Source organism: Chrysochloris asiatica, unplaced genomic scaffold, assembly GCF_000296735.1.
Source record: "Chrysochloris asiatica unplaced genomic scaffold, ChrAsi1.0 scaffold00439, whole genome shotgun sequence".
Lineage (NCBI taxonomy): Eukaryota > Metazoa > Chordata > Mammalia > Afrosoricida > Chrysochloridae > Chrysochloris > Chrysochloris asiatica.
Genome location: NW_006408957.1, coordinates 1144121 through 1160456, shown reverse-complemented (window position 1 = coordinate 1160456; position 16336 = coordinate 1144121). Strand labels below are relative to the sequence as shown.

The 16336-nt window shown below is 47.2% G+C and overlaps 2 protein-coding genes across 3 annotated transcripts in view; one reads left to right on the top strand and one right to left on the bottom strand.

Annotated features, from left to right (window-relative positions):
• The window catches only part of SIRT3 (sirtuin 3), a 20149-nt gene extending 13491 nt beyond the window's left edge, over nucleotides 1-6658 (bottom strand). Inside the window, exons 1-3 of the mRNA XM_006877016.1 lie at nucleotides 6489-6658; nucleotides 6045-6277; nucleotides 5080-5180 (exon numbers count right to left, since the gene is read on the bottom strand). Of these exons, the coding sequence (XP_006877078.1) occupies nucleotides 5080-5180; nucleotides 6045-6277; nucleotides 6489-6535 (381 nt within the window). The 5' untranslated portion in view covers nucleotides 6536-6658. The remainder of the gene's footprint in view (nucleotides 1-5079; nucleotides 5181-6044; nucleotides 6278-6488) is intronic.
• A 5659-nt stretch (nucleotides 6659-12317) lies between these two features.
• The window catches only part of PSMD13 (proteasome (prosome, macropain) 26S subunit, non-ATPase, 13), a 19386-nt gene continuing 15367 nt past the window's right edge, over nucleotides 12318-16336 (top strand). The window contains exons 1-2 of one of the 2 annotated variants that reach the window (XM_006876989.1): nucleotides 12318-12487; nucleotides 13708-13786. In XM_006876989.1, coding sequence (XP_006877051.1) covers nucleotides 12393-12487; nucleotides 13708-13786 — 174 coding nt within the window. In that variant the 5' untranslated portion in view covers nucleotides 12318-12392. The remainder of the gene's footprint in view (nucleotides 12488-13707; nucleotides 13787-16336) is intronic. The other variant, XM_006876990.1, reaches the window with a different exon arrangement.

Here is a 16336-nt window from a genome sequence, read left to right as displayed (position 1 = left end):
AAGACTGTAGAAGAATCGATGCTTTTGAGTTATGGTGTTGGAGGAGAATATTGAAAGTGCCATGGGCTGCCAAAAGAACCAACAGATCTGTGTTGGAAGACGTGCAGCCAGAGTGCTCCTTGGAGGCCAGGATGGAAAACTTCACCTCTCATACTTTGGACATATTGTCAGGAGGGACCAGTCACTGGAGAGGGATATCATGTTTGGTAGGGTGGAGGGTCAGAGATGGATTGGCAAAGTGGCAGCATCAATAGGCTCAAGCGTGGCAATGATTGTGAAGTTAGCCCAGGATCGGGCAGTGTTTTGTTCTGCTGTGCATAAGGTTGCTATGGATCGGTACCAACTCGATGGCACCTAACAACAACAACAACAGGTTTTAAGGAGAATAAATAAAAGAAAATCTACATGTAAACACATCATACTGAAACTGAAAAATTCCAAGAAAAAGAGAAAAAAAGATATTAAATACACAGAGAACAAAACCAGATTACCTTCAAGAGAATTCTAGTTAGAAAACAGATGAGTTTTCAAAATCAACAATGGAAGCCATAGGACAGTGGAACAGAATCTTCAGTGTGCTGAAAGGTAACTACCAACTGGGCGCTCTATACACACACTAAACCATCTTTCAAAACCAAGATGAAAACAAACAAGTAAACCAAACTAAACAACTTGTCACCAGCAGGTTCTCAGTACAAGTAATTTTTAAGGGTTTTCTTTAGGTAGAAGGTAGAAGGAAAGCAAAACCAGCTGGAAAGCAAGATGCAAGAGAGAATGAAAAAGAAAAGAAGGAGGAAAAATGGTTGTGTCTGAATTAAACTGATGAACACAGCCTGATAGTGAGGTCTGTGATATTAATAAACAATCGGATGCTTAACGTAACAATAGTCTATAGGCCAAAAAAAAGACACAAGTGGAGGAGTTAAAGTGTTTACGATTGATTTACAATTCAGGAAAAGGATGAAAGAGTGTGACTTTGGTACTTGCGTGTGCTGTCTGAGTGTGACTTTGCTAAGTGTGTATGTTGTCTGAGTTACTTTGGTAACTACGTATGTTGTTTGAGTCCATTATATTCTTCCTTCTCCTTTTTTATATTTTTGAAATTTTCCCTAAACATTCTTTAAAATAAGCTCTCTAAATTTGAAAACAAAGTTACGTATATTGGAACACTAAGTTTTCTATTCCAAAGTAACAAAAACAGTATATAACTTCCCAACAAGTGTAGTGAAAAAACATGGGATGATAAAAAGGTGCAATATGTAGAAAGCACAAAATAAGATGACAGGTTCCAATCTAAATGCAGGTATGCATCACTTGATGTCCACTCAGGTAACATCTGTGGCCCTAGAAGGACTTGTTTTTATTTTTTAAAGGGAACACAACTCTGTTTGTTTATTACTTCCTCCTAATAGTTTTAACCGCCACGTGTTTGTCAGGTTGTTTTTACTGTCTGGCTTGAGTGTTGCTGTGATGCTGGAAACTATGCCAATGGTTTTCCAAACATCAGCAAGGACCCATGGTGGACAGGTTTCAAGGGAGCTTCCTGAAAAAGCCAGACATTAAGATTGGACTTCCAGACTAAGACTGTGGCATTAGGACTGGAGGAAGACTCATTAACAACCTGCAACATGACACGACTTTGCATGCTGAAAGTGAAGCGGACTTAAAACATTTACTGATGAAGATCAAAGACTAAAGCCTTCAGTATTGATTATACCTCAATGTAAAGAAAATGAAAATCCACAAGTGGACCAATCAGCAATACCATGATAAATGGAGAAGACTGAAGTGGTCAAGGATTGAATTTTGCTTGGATCCACAGTCACTGTTCTGGACGCCAGCGTCAGGACGTCAACACATTGCACTGGGAAAATCTGCTGCACAGACCTCGTTAAAATGTTAAAGAGCAAAGACGTCATTTTGAGGTCTAAGGTGTACATGACCCAAGTCCTGGTGTTTTCAATGCCTGGGAAAGCTGGATGATGAGTAAAGAAGGCTGGAGAAGAGCTGGCGTCTTTGAATTACAGTATTGGCGAAGAATGTTAAATATACCACGGACTTCTGGAAGTCTTGAAAGAAGTATAGAAGGAGTGCTCCTTCAAAGTGAGAATCCCAAGACTGTACTTTGGCCATGTTGTCAGGAGGGACCTGTCCCTAGAGAAGGACATCATGCTTGGTAAAGGAGAGGGGCAGCTTACCAGAGGAGATGGACGGATATAGGGCTGAAACACTGGGCTCAAACACAGCAATGGCTGACTGCGAGATTGGTGTGGAACTAGACAGTGTTCGGTTCTGATGTGCGGGGGCCACTATGGCACTTCACAGCAAGAGTTTTAAAGACCCCAAACCCAGACTCATGCAGCACTGGACCACGATGGGACACAGGCAGATGAGGCAGACGGTATGCTCTGGGTATGGGCTTGCAACCTCTGTCCAGTGGGCAGTGGGCAGGCATCGGTCAGGGTGGGTGGAGCACTCTCCCCTCCTCACTCAATTCCTCTCACTCCCCCCCACTCCCGCTGCCACCCACGACTCCAGCGACTAGCAGACGCCACTAAGCTTTTATTAGGGTGTTCGTTCGCACAACGTCCCAATCCTATAACGTCCTATATGTATCATGGACATTAGCAGCACATACCTGTACTTCATGAATTACACTTAATAAAAATGGAATAAATCCTGAAATTCATGGCAAAAATAAAACTGAAGCTAACTGTAGTCCTGGTGTGGTGCTGTAGGGTCAGCACAGGACAGCAAACCACGTGGTCAGCAGTGCAAACCCGCCAGTGGCTCCTTGGACACCCTACACAAGATCATCTGTGTCAGAACTGACTCAATGGCATTTAACAGCAAGCAGTACATCTTACAGGAAGAACACATTTAAAAACTACAGAGTCAGAAAGATTTAAAGTAAAAACATGCCAAAATATACCCAAAACAAAGAAAGCTAACAGTTCTAAACAAAAATGACTCTTAGGCAAAAGTAATCCCCTGTACAGGGTCTGCAGAGAAAAAGTAGAAGAAAACAATTGTATACTTGTATGCTTAATTGGAACGAGTCCTCGTAGCATAGTAGGTTACGAGTTGGGCAGCTAACTCCAAGGTCAGCAGTTCAAATCTACCAGCTTCTCTGAGGGAGAAAGATGAGACTTTCCGCTCCTGTAAAGATTTACAGCCTTGGAAATCCTGTACAGGGTTGCTAGGAGTCGGAACCGACTCAACGACACATAACCACCAAGCTTAGTCAGTGGTGCTATGGACTAGGCATTGGGCAACTAACTGTAAGGTCAGTGGTTCAAACCCACCAGCCACTCAGTGTAAGAAAGACTTACAGTCTTAGAAACCCTCCGTGTAATCACTGTGAGTTATAAGTGATGCTTTATTAAAGAATCATAGAGCAAACCACTGACAGAAATGGAAATACACACAAATCAATCCATAATCAGGATGGAACGCTTTACTACAACACTCTCAAAATTTAACAGAACAAGCAATTAAAAAAAAAAAACACTTAGGTAATGAGATGAAAGATTTGGACAGGGTTTAAGATGCTTCATTTTTATGAACATACTTGTACCAACACTTCAGAGTATTTCTGTCTGTTACGATTTTTCCACTTGACTCTCTCTTACTTTAAGAAATATTAACAGGTATGCACAGAAGTATAAAAATGGGCATCATTACTATGTTTTTGGTTTTTTTTAAGATAGTGATAACTGGACCCCATGGCTCCATTTTCAGCCAAATACTCCAGAAGGTGAACAGTACCATCAGGGAGGTATCATTCCCTAGAACAATCAATCACAGGAGATGAAAGTGTAGCATGTGCCCAGGGAGAACGCTCAGAAAGCGGGAAGGGACAGGAAAGAAGGACACACAAGGTGGAAGCCCTGTAAACTGTCACCCAAATCACAGTTCAAAACAATCAAAAAAAGGCAAAGAAAATGGAGACATCTTAAATGTCCACAACAGGGAGATGCCTAAACGCTCCACGGTTTGCCACAAACTGCTGAGAAGTGTCGGCACAAGAGGTCCCGAGATGGTGCTAGAGAAAAAGGAAGTTTGGAATGTTAAACTCAATCCTACTGCTGAAAAAAATTCTCTTACTGTGTGTGGGTGTGTACTACCTGTGTGCACGTATGCTTGCAAACTTGTTAGGTGCCATCGAGTCATTACCAACTCATACAACCTTATGCCTATCAGAATGAAACCCTACCTGGTCCTGAGCCAACCTCCCATCATTGGTACATTGGAACCTACCGCTGCTGCCACTGTGCCGACCCATCTCACTGGGGTCTTCCACCTTTCACTTTACCTAACATGTTATCCTTCTCCAGGGACCGGTCCTTCCTGATAATGTGTCTGAAGTATGAGAGACGAAGTTTGGTCATCCTGGCCTCCAAGGAGCACTCCGGCTTGTACTTCTTCCAACACAGATCTGGTGGTTCTTTCGGCAGTCCATGGTACTTTTAATATTCTCCTCCAACAGCAGAACTCAAAAGCATCGATTCTTCTATGGTCTTCCTTATCCACTGTCCAACTCTCACATGTATATGAGGTTAACGAAAGAAAATACCAGGGCTTGCCTCAGGCGCACTGTGGTCCTCAAACTCACAACTTTGCTTTGGAATGCTTCTGCATGGTTGTGCAGCAGATTTGCCTGCTGCAATACATTATTTGATTTCTTGACTGTTGCTTCCATGAGAACTGATGGTTGATCGAGAAAAATGAACTCTGACAACTTCAATCTTTTCTCCATTTATCTTGATGTTGTTTATTGGTCCAGTGGGGAGGATTTTTGTTTTCTTTACATTGAGGTGCAGCCCATGCTGAAGACTGGTCTGTGACCATCATCTGTTTGCGTTTTAAGTCTTTTCTGCTCCTCTTAAAGGCCTAGAACATTAACCATCACACACTAACAGCGCCGCAGGGTTGGTGGCGAACTGTCACTCCCCTAGTGTGTTGTACCGCATTCACTTTTTATCGGCATGTATCACACTGTGAGTTTTAAGGAATTTCATGAAGTGCCACTTCCCAGACCTCCCTGTACTGCAGAGGGGCAGCCTCGGGCACACTCACCCAGAAGTCCTCCCCAGGGCAGCGCCGTAGGCAGACTGTGCAGGTGGCAGATGCAAAGGTACCATGAGCTTCCACCAGTTTTGAGGCCGGGATGCCAGACACTGCAATTCAAACCTCAGGTGAGTACCACAAACACCCTGAGGTGTCCTTAGCCCACAGAGCCAGCTGCAGACCAGGCACAGGGTGGAGAGGGACCCAGTAGAGTCAAACCAGTCCAAATAACGAACAACACTTCTGATAAAATTACACCCAACACCGAGGAATACATTTTCTATTTTAAAAATGTGAAAATAATATAAACGTCATCAACTTCAAACAAAAAAACACACCTGCTTGGCAGCAAACAGACAAACAGTGAGCTGTGAAGACAGTAACTGTCCACACTGTCTGCTTCTGAGAGGCTCTAGGTGGTCCCCACGAGGCCCCAGAGTGTCCTAACTGCTGACCCAGGACCCACAGCCACCTGGTTATACCCCATGAAGAGCCATTCCAGGTGTGGTCTTAACCAGGTCCTGGGTCCCCTGTCACAGACCCCTTCTGGGAAGGAAGTGCAGCGGCTGGACGCTGGCCATGCCCAGGAGAAGGCCTTGGGGCTGCAGGCTGGAGGCACGGCTCTCAGTGTGGCCACAGACATGGAGGGGACACTCTGCACGCACCCTCAAGGGCACTGAGGATTTACTCTTGCTTTTGGTGTGATAACAACACTATGGCGATGTCGTAAAAGCCTTCACCTTTCAGAGGTGCTGACTAGTGTATTTGTAGATTACACTGACAAATATGGGATATCTACAGGGGAAGGGGGCTGACAGTGAGTTTATTTCCATAATAGAAAACCATTTAAAGGAAGCAAATCATCACATGAAGACTAACAAAACCAGAAGCTCCCAAATCAACTTCAATCACAAAGGAGACCCCAGGCCCATGGGAGAAGGGACCACCCGGCCCGCGGCAGGTGAGGGGCTCACCTCGTTCCAGCCCATCAATGTTCTGTGTGTAGAGCCGTAGCAGCAGGCCCTTCTCATGCAGAAGCCTGAGGAAGTAGTGCGTAAGGTTGGGCCGGAAGTTCCCGGGATACAGCTCCTTGGCCAAGGTGAAAAAGGGTTTGGGGTTTTGAAAGAAGAATGTGAGTTCAAAGATGGCTTCAGGGTACGGAATGTCGTACTGTTGGAGGTTGCTGTAAAGGCCACTCCCCGGAGACCTACAAAGAGAAAGCAGTCCTGAGGAAGTGGTAAATGGGGGGTCTGAGGACCACAGAATGGGGAACCAAGAAGGGTGGGAAGGAATGAGGGGAGACTGAAGAGGGTGAAGGTGATAGTGGGGCTGAAGAGGCCAAGAGGAGGTGAGGGAATGGCAGCAGGCCATGGCAAGCAGGTTTAGGATGGGGGTGGGGGCAGGGAACCAAGAAGGACCTGAAGTCAGGGATGCCGCTGGGCGTGCTGATGCCGGCCCCTGCCATGACCACCACCCTGTGGCAGGCCCTGGTCCGGATCAGCTCAGCGATGTCCTGCAGGGACAGCTGCTGCGCGACACTGCCCCCTCCTGCTCCAGAGCCTCCTGAGGCACAAGCAGTGAGGGACAGGGGCCTTCCTTCACCTGCAACACGGAGAGGAAAAGCACAAAGTGAGAAACTGACAGATGGACAGTGGTGACCTCCCATCGATGAGAATGAACAAGGCCTCCTGTCACCAGGGTGGTCACAGGGCAGAAAGAGCATGCTAGGGCAAGGTCACAGGGACCCTGCGAATGAGTCAATCACCCCGTGATACCATATCCAAGCCGGGTGCTCAGACAGACCTTAGACCTGACTACCTCGACTGTGACTCAGGTGCAGTGATAGGCCGGGACCCCCAGTCTAGCAGACGGGACAGTCACAGGCTGAGAGGTATGTGGAGGAAAAAGTCTTAGACTGCTAGCAGTGACAGGAAAGGGGTTTTAGTGGGAAATAATTCAGCCAGAGCTGGGCTTTGGGTGTTCTTAAGTGCTGTCGAGTCGATTCTGACCCAAAACGACTCTGTATAGGGTTTCCAAAGAGCAGCTGGTGAGCTTGAACTGCCGACCTTACAGTTCAAACAGCTTTGCAGTCTGATGCCACACCAGGACTGCACCTGAGAACTTTTGTTGTTCTTACGTGCTGTCAAACCGGTTCCGACTTAGAGCAAATCTAAACACAACAGAAAGAAACACTGCCCAGTCCTGTACCACCCTCACAATCACTGTTAGCCACGGTGCCAAGTCATCTGGGTCGGGGTCTTCCTCATTCTCACTGACCCTCCACTTTACCGAGCATGATGTTCTTCTACAGGGGCTGGGCCCTCCTCAGAACACGTCCCAAGTCTGAGAGGCCAAGTCTCACCGTCCTGGCTTCGAAGGGGCCTTCTCTGTACTTCTTCAAAGACAGATCTGTTTCTTCTTCCGGAAGTCCACGATACTATCAGGCTTCCTCTCCAGCACCCTAACTCAAATGCATCTAGTCTTCTAGTCTCCCTTAGTCACTGTCAAACGTTTGCATGGCAGCATGAAGTAAAGATTCAAGGGGAGAAGACAGAGGTAAAGAGGGGTCTATATACAAGACAGAGAACAAAGGCAAAGGTAGGGGTTATGGAAGGATTGTAAATAATATTGATTTCAGCTTTAGCAGCTTGACGCCAACTCCTAAATGGTTAGCATTCTGACCTTTTGCTTCCTGGTTACATGCAGGACCCATCATTCTGTTTTCTTTTCCAAAGCGTTAATTGTGGATTGAGTGATAGTTTACAAGGCAGATCATCAGTTTTGCACTCAACCCATCATATTTTGTTTCATTGCAAGGATTACAATCTCCTCCATGTGTCCTCAATTAACAGGATTTACCCCTTATAAGGTGGGACAGTCCCTCTAAAAAGGACAAGCAGACCAGCCTGGAACAGCTAGAGTGACAGACGATACATCTTCAAAGAAAGTTCATTAGGAAAAACCCAAAACAAAAATGTCAGCATGAGTGGCTACTACAAGAATAAGCAAGCTGTTCACCAGGAAGCCATTAAGGCAAGCAATCAAGTGCCTTCAGGACAAACTCTCCTCTAAGACTGAACTCAAAGAGAACACACGAACAGGCATGTAAGCTTGTTGGCGACCACACTGGTCTACTGGTGAGTGGAAGAGGCAGAAAGGCAGCAATGAAGAAATGGGCTGAGTTCAACCACGGTCTAGAGACTCCCATTCACCTGGAGATGAGAGAGGGAAGAGGAAGGGCTGGTTGGTATAAAGTATGGTGAGACCTGGGGACACTTGAGCCCATGGGGGCTAGAGCTGAGAGTGAAGCATCCAGCTGATATGAAGTGAGGGGAGATGCATAAGAACACCCAAACTTGCAGACAATACCCATTTGACCTGGCCTCGATGGCTTGATAATCAGAACTCGACTAGAGGAAGATAATAAAAAAACCCACAACAACAACAAAAACCAATTTTTGATAAAGGAAACGAGGGTGAATTGTTACAATTTTGATGAACCTGACCTCTACTCATGGAGGTAGTAACTCTAAATACCAACAGAGAGGGAAGGAGTCTTCACATCAAGTATCAATGCTATCCGCTCTGTACACAGGGTAGATAGGGACGGGCAACTTAGATACTGGCTACCTAAAATGAGGGGGTGATAAAGGCACAAAGTGACTGGCTTACAAGGTTTCAAGAAGGAGTTTAATAGTGTGTGGGGCGGGGAGAGTCACCACTGAATAGTTTTCATCTGGTCAGGATAGGTCTGGTTAAAAGAGATGGGGATAAGATTCTTATGATTGAATAGTGAGTAATTGTTATCACGACTAATTGTGACTGTCACAATTGTAAGGCAGAAGTTTTGTAACAAAAATGGGGGAGTAGTTAATCTTACAGTCCAGAAACAAAGGACCCTAGGACCATCAAGGGAGAAGAGCATAAGTGGAATGAGAGACTGTGTCCACAGAAGCAGCGACACCAGAGATGGAGAGATGGCAGAGATGGGAACATGGAGAGAGGGAGCAGCTGAGGACTCTAGATTCATGGGAAGAGAGGGACTAAGAGCTGGTGGCCAGGAGGCTGATGTGCAGAATGTGCCCTTTGGTGGTGTAAATTATTATATATGCCTGAGTGTTTAAAAAACACAAAAGAGCTAAAGTGAATAGAGAGAAATACTGTTATCTGATGGTATTGTTGTTGTTGTTGAGTGCCGTCGAGTCGATGCCGACCCATAGTGACCCTGTGTAGGGTTTCCGAGAAGCAGCTGGTGAGCTTGAACCGCCAACTTTACAGTTCAAACGGCTTTGCAGTCTGGCACGTTAACCCACAGCGCCACACCAGGACTCCATCTGATGGCATATGGAGGGGATTATAATCATTGTAATGAAACAAGGTGTATGATTTGTTGATTGTAAAACTGATGATCTGCCCTGTAAACTTTCACTCAATCCACAATAAATACCTTAAAGAAAAAAAAAGAGAGAGAGACATAGGAGCAGAATGGATAAGAAAACCGGATCCTTTAATATGCTGTCTGTGAGAAATCTATCAAAAAGTTGGAGAGAGTCTAAATGCCCATCAACAGAAGAATAGTTAAACTTTGGTGCACACACACAATGGAATACTATAAAATGTTGAAGAATAATGATGAATCTGTGAAACACCTCACAACCTGCTACCTTTCTGCACCTTCAGTTTGCTGTGGTACCACAGGATCCTACAGAAAGCCCCAAGACCAAAAATGAAGTCTGAAGAGGTAGCCACAGCCCAGAAACTCAGACTCTCTCCACACCATCTGCCCACAGGAAGACATTTCTCTCACTATTTGAAGACAGACCCTCCCCCACGCCGTCTGTCAGCAGAGACCCTCTCCAGTCATCTCACTGCATACAGGCACTCCTCACACCATCTGACTTTCCTACGCCATCTGAGTAGAGACCCTCTGTGGAAGGGGGAGCATCCAATCACAGGCCCCCAGGAAGCACACTAGAAAGCTGCCTCTGAGGTGGTGGGGGAGGGGAGCTGTGATGAGACATGAAGGGGGACCTGGTGGGTGAGGACCACAGCCCAACCTCCCTGGAGCTCTGCCAAGTCACTCAGTACCAAAGTGAAGCACAAAGGAGCTGGAGATGGTGCTCATAGCTTTGCTGGAACCAAATGGAGCTATAAACTTCCTAACAACACAGGAAACAGCAAGGAAGAAAAACTTCCCCTAGCTCTGGTAGCATAGTGGTTACGAATCGGGCTGCGAACCGCAAGGTCAGCAGTTCGAAACTACCAGCTGTTCCGCGGGAGAAAGATGAGGCTTTCTGCTCCCGTAAAGATTTACAGCCTAGGAAACCCTGTACTAGGTCACAATGAGTCAGAATCGACTCCACAGCACATTACCACTACCACCATGCTCCTGCATACAGTCAGAAAAGACCGTGAAAAAGGTCCCTTGCATCAACAGTTGTATAAAATACCTGACCAGGCACCTGGGATACACGAGTGAAAAAGTATACCCCCCACCCACAACACACGCACCCAAAGAACACCCATCAGTGAGCACTGAACTCTCCAAAAGCAAACTGCTAGGAGGCACACAAACGGAGACCAGAGCAGTCCTCAGCGGAGCGGCTCCTCTAGGCATCTTCCTCATCGGTACGTCTGTGACAGACCCACTGGGTTTCAGCACCTATACAGAAAGTACTTGGGGTGCAAAACACAAAGTAGATGCTCTGTGGCCTGAAATTCCTGTGAGTCAGGGACTGGGAACCCTGAAGTGGGCATGGGTGCTAACTGGGAGAATGTAGAGAGGGAAACAGGTGACTTATTAAAATATGAGACTCAAATTCAAAGATCAAGGGGCAGAAATGCAAACAGCTGAGAGTCTGTGCTAACTTAGCAACCTCATGACCACACTCACAGGAGTGACTGCAAGGAATTGTCCATCTGCTGAGCACAGCTGGTGGCCTTAGCCCTGCAGGGTACAGGCCATCTCTGCGCTAGAAGCAGCTCTCCGGGGCGCCAGGTGAGAAAGATTTCTCAAGAAATCTTTCCCCAGCTCAAGAAAGATTTCTAAGCAGAAGGAATGATTCCCTTATTGCAGACTGTTACATTGATATCTTTAGTATCATGTATACAATGTATACAGTACAATGACAATGAGTAATGTGATTATTTAAAGGAGCTATGGTAGCATAGTGGTTAGAATTGGGCTGTGAACCTTCAGGTCAGCAGTTCGAAACTACCAGCTGTTCCACCGGAGAAAGATGAGGCTTTCTGCTTCCGTAAAGATTTACAGCCTCGGAAACCCCGTACAGGGTCACTATGGGTCGGAACCGACTCCACGGCACACAACAACATGCTCATGGGGAGCTAACTGTACAACCTTGGGGGACGTCCTCAGACCGGCTGGTCTTAATGGGGGCTTGAGGGGAACCTGGGAAGTGGGCCAGGCGTCTGAACCCCCTTCTTCCTGTCTTATTACCGGGGTTCAGGGCTGGGCGGTGGGTAAGTTTCTGATCCCATTCGGGTGTAATAAAAATGTCTATCATTTTAGGCCCAGCTGTTCCTGCTAGAAATGTATCCCAAAAGGGACGTATTAACAAGGTGATTGCCCACAGCATGATTAGTAATAACTAAAGATGGAAAATCATCTCCATAAAGAAATGGTTAACTTACAAAACCCTTATAATGGCATCCTACAGATCAACACAAAACTCCTCAGAAAGCACCTAGGTACTGAGATGGCAATAACCCAAAATGCACTGAAGGAAGAAAACCGATGAGGTTCTAACGGAGTCTGCACCGACAAGAGTCAAGAGGACAGGCCAGAAGACACGAAAGGGACGCCGCCCGGACAGAACGGCCACGCACGCGACTTCCCCTCGAGTGTCCGGTCCACGGCCCTGACCTAGCGGACGTCCTCCGGCCCCGCAGCCACCCCTGAGCGCCCGAGACGACCGCCCGGTCTCAGCTCGCGGGCTGCTCTAGTATGAGTCGGGGGTCGGCGGCCACAGACCCGCTCACCTCCCGCGCCCCAGTATCTGCTGGTGGGGAGAAGCCCCTTCCCCAGCACCGGGACTGCGCGGCGAGCCCACAAAGCCATCTTCTCCGCCACTGCGGCGTCCTCGCCGGCCACGCCCCCAACACTCTCTAGCCCCGCCCCAGCACAGTCGTCCTCTCCCAAAGGGCAAAGGCTCGCGGTATTTGGCGGGTCGGGCGACTGTGCTCCCGAGCTCCCTCGCGCGACGCAGCGCCGGAAGTGAGTGAGCACTTCCGTCGCCCATCCCCGCGGCGCTGACATCTGGGTTGTGGATTCGGTGGTGCAGTTGTTTTGGGTACTTGCCGCCATGAAGGACGTGCCGGGCTTTCTACAGCAGAGCCAGAGCTCAGGACCCGGCCAGGCCGCCGTGTGGCACCGTTTAGAGGAACTCTACACGAAGAAGTGAGCGCCGAACCGAGGGGACGCGGGCTCCGGGGAGAAGAGAGCGAGGCCGACGGGTCGGGAACGGGGAGGTGACTGGGGGACGTCCTCAAACCGGCTCGTCTGAATGGGGGCTTGAGGGGAACCCGGGTAGTGGGCCAGGCGTCTGAACCCCCTTCTTCCTGTCTTATTAGCGGGGTTCAGGGCTGGCCGGTGGGTAAGTTTCTGATGCCACTCAGACACAACCCGGGTGGCTTGTGCTCAGCATGGTCGTAGAGAGGGACGAGCCGAGGCTAGCGCAGCTGTCTGTTCCTTCCCCTGAGGAGTCTGCGGCTGGTCCCAAGCTGGGGCGCCACCTCCCCATTCCCCGTGGTCCCCACTCCGCGCTGCACGTCGCATTCGGCTCTTGGTCCTCAGAGACCTGTCAGAGTCTGGGTTTATTTAGAAACACGATGAATTCTAAAACAAGCTGTCTGTGGCCAAGCACCAGCCTCTTTTAAAATGGGCAGGTCAGGGCGCTAGTGTTGGGCCAGAGCTGTTCGCTAGGAGAACACACCTCCTGTAGTAACCGCCCTGGGAGCAACCCTTCTGATGTCTGTCTGAAAGGTTATGGGTCTTACTGCTTGGCTGCCGACAGTTGTTTGTGTTTTTCAAAGAATTTTATTATAAATTATTATAATCAGTTTGGGGGTGAATTGCATCCTGCTACTGTTCTGAACATTTTACTATATGCTTACTTAAAAGTTCATTTTCCCCATTTATAGTGACAAAACTGACGCTCAAGTTTAAATACTTTCGCTGAGTTTGTTTTCCATTTTACAGTTGAGAAAGTGGAGTCTTAGCTTGGCATGTTAATGAAAATGTAAAGTGTGATTTAGCAGAACCTCATGGTGTGGCCCTGTAGGATAACACTGGGCTGCTGACTTTAAGGTCAGTGGTTCAAACCCACCAGCTGCTCCTCCGAAACCCTATGAGTTGGAACCGATTAGACAGCACTTCCTTATACGGCGTTGTGGGTTAATGCGCCAGACTGCAAAGCTGTTTGAACTGCAAGGTTGGCGGTTCAAGCTCACCAGCTGCTCCTTGGAAACCCTAGACAGGGTCGCTGTGGGTCGGAACCGACTCGACGGCACTTCACAACCACAACAGTAGAGACTGCTAGCATATGTGTCCGTTGGTAGGCTGAAGGTGGGTGTGAATCCATGCTGTGGTACACATCTTGGGGGTCTTGTCTTTTCCAGGTTATGGCATCAGCTGACACTTCAGGTGCTTGAGTTTGTGCAGGACCCGTGCTTTGCCCAAGGAGATGGTCTCATAAAGGTAAGTAATGGCCCATGTTAACCAAAACCTACTGCTAGTGAGTGCATTCCACCTCGGTGACCCTGCGGGACAGCATGGACCTGCCCTGTGGCTAAGACTAAGCTCTCATGAGGCAGGCTACCACCGCTTTCTCCTGAGGTCCTGCTGCTGAGGTCGCCTGAGTCAGCAGTGGACTGCCACTTCTTTCTCCCTCAGAGTGGCTGGTGGCTTTGAACTACCGACCTTTTGGTTAGCAGCTGAGTATTTATCCACTGAGATCCCAGAGCTACTGCTTAAGAGTATTGTACATATATATATATATGTACCATCAGTTAACAGTATTTCTCTCTATCCACTTGAGCTTCTAAAAAAAAAAACCAGTCAGGCATATATAATAATTTACATTTCCAAAGGGCACATTCTGCACATCTACTTCCTGTCCACCAGCTCTTAGTCCCTCATTCCATAAATGTGAAGTCCTCAGTCGCTCCCCGTCTCCATGCCCCCAGCTCTGCCTCCGACTCTGGCGTCGCTGCTTCTTTGGGTAAGGTCCCGCATTCTGCTTATGCACTTCTACCTTGATGGTCCTAGAGTCCTCTGTTTCTGGACTGTAAGATTAACCATTCCCCTGTTTTTGTTACAAAACTTCTACCTTTACAATTCTGACACTCGCAATTAGTCATGATAACAGTTATTCACTATTGAATCTTACGAATCTTATCTCCATCTCTTTTCGCCACACCCATCTAGACAAGATGACAGCTATTCAGTGGGGGCTCTTTCTTTCCCCCCATACTCAAACTAAACTCCCTCTTGAAACCTTGTAAGCCAGTGCCTTTATCACCCCCTCGTTTTAGGTAGCCTATGTCTAAGTTGCCTGTCCCTATCTACCCTGTGTACAGAGGAGATAGCATTGACACTTGATGTGAAGACTCCTTCCCTCTCTGTTGGTATTCAGAGTAATTACCTCTCTGAGTATAGGTCAGGTTCATCAAATTGTAGCAATTTACCCTTGTTTCCTTAATCAAAAAAATTTTTTTTGTGTGTGTGTGTATAATCTTCCTCAAGTCGAGTTCTGATTATTGAGCCATCGAGGCTAGGTCAAGTGGGTACTGTCTGCAAGTCTGGGTGTTCTTGTGCATCTCCCCTCCCTTCATATCAGCTGGATGCTTCACTCTCAGCTCTAGTCCTCTGTGGCTATGTCCTTGTCCATGGGCTCAAGTGTTCCCAGGTCTCACCACACTTTGGACCAGCCAGCCCTTCCTCTGCTCGCTCTCATCTCCAGCTCAACAGGAGTCAGTGGACTGTGGTTGAACTCAGCCCATCTCTTCATTGCTGCCTTTCCCGCTCTTCCACTCACCAGTAGACTAATGTGGTCGCCAGCAAGCTTCCATGCTTGTTTGTGTGTTCCCTTTGAGTTTTAGTCTTAGAGGGGATTTTGTCCTGAAGGCACTTGATTGCTTGCCTTAATGGCTTCCTGGTGACCAGCTTGCTTAGTCTTGTAGTAGCCAGTCATGCTGCCCTTTTTGCTTTGGTTTTTTCCTGATGATCTTTCCTTGAAGATGTATCTTCTGTCACTTTAGCTGTTCCAGGCTGGTCTGCTTGCCCTTTCTAGTTGGAATGTCCGACCTCACAAGGTTCTGGATGGGACTCAGGATTCCACCTAAGGTCCTATACTCTGTAAAGGCTTTGCAAGAGGCCTATTTCACTGGGCAAGTTGTAGAACCCCTTTTAGGTATTCCATTCAGTTATAGGCTGAAGTTTTCTGTAATAATGCTTCCCAGCATTCCTTTCTATACCACTTAAGTGTCTATTTTACAATAGTAGGCGAGGGAAACTAATATTCATAAGGGAGTCAAGGATTTTAGTAGTATTTCCTCTCTTCAAGCTATACCTAGATGCCTGTATCCCAGACCCCTGTTGTTCCAAGGTTGAGCATGCATCACTATTTACCTCTGTCCCACTTAGGACATGCAAACCTGTCTCAGTGTTCCCCTATCCATCTTGTTCTCCCACCTCCTCTACCTTCTTATATTGCCCTCCCCAACACCCGAACTAAACCCCCCCACCCCACCCCATTGTTGTGGGTACCTTATATTCCATTAATTCTTCCCTCCATTTAAGACAGTCTATTTTATCCTGTAATCTACCTGACCTTCCCACCACCCCGATCTCCGTTCCTCTGTGTTTAACTTCTTTCAAATTGTAATTGTTTTAATCATAGACTGACCTCCCAGATCCTCTGTTCGTATAATTCTATTCTGTTCTTGACTCTTCCATTTGTCAGTTGAATTCAGGGTGATGCTGCCACATACGTCATTCTCTAGTTGTTGTCTGTTCTTGTTGGTTCTCAGTCCACAGAACTTCCTTTAAGATATTTTGCAGCACAGGGTTAGGTTTGGCAAAATCCCTTCCTTTCTGTTTATCCTGGAATGTTTTGATTACAACATCGTATTTGATTGACAGCTTTGCTTGGTAGAGGATTCTTGGGTGGCAGTTTTTTTCTTTCAGGGTTTTATATATGTCTCCCCATTGCCTTCTTGCCTGCATGGTTTCCGTTGAGAAATCCGA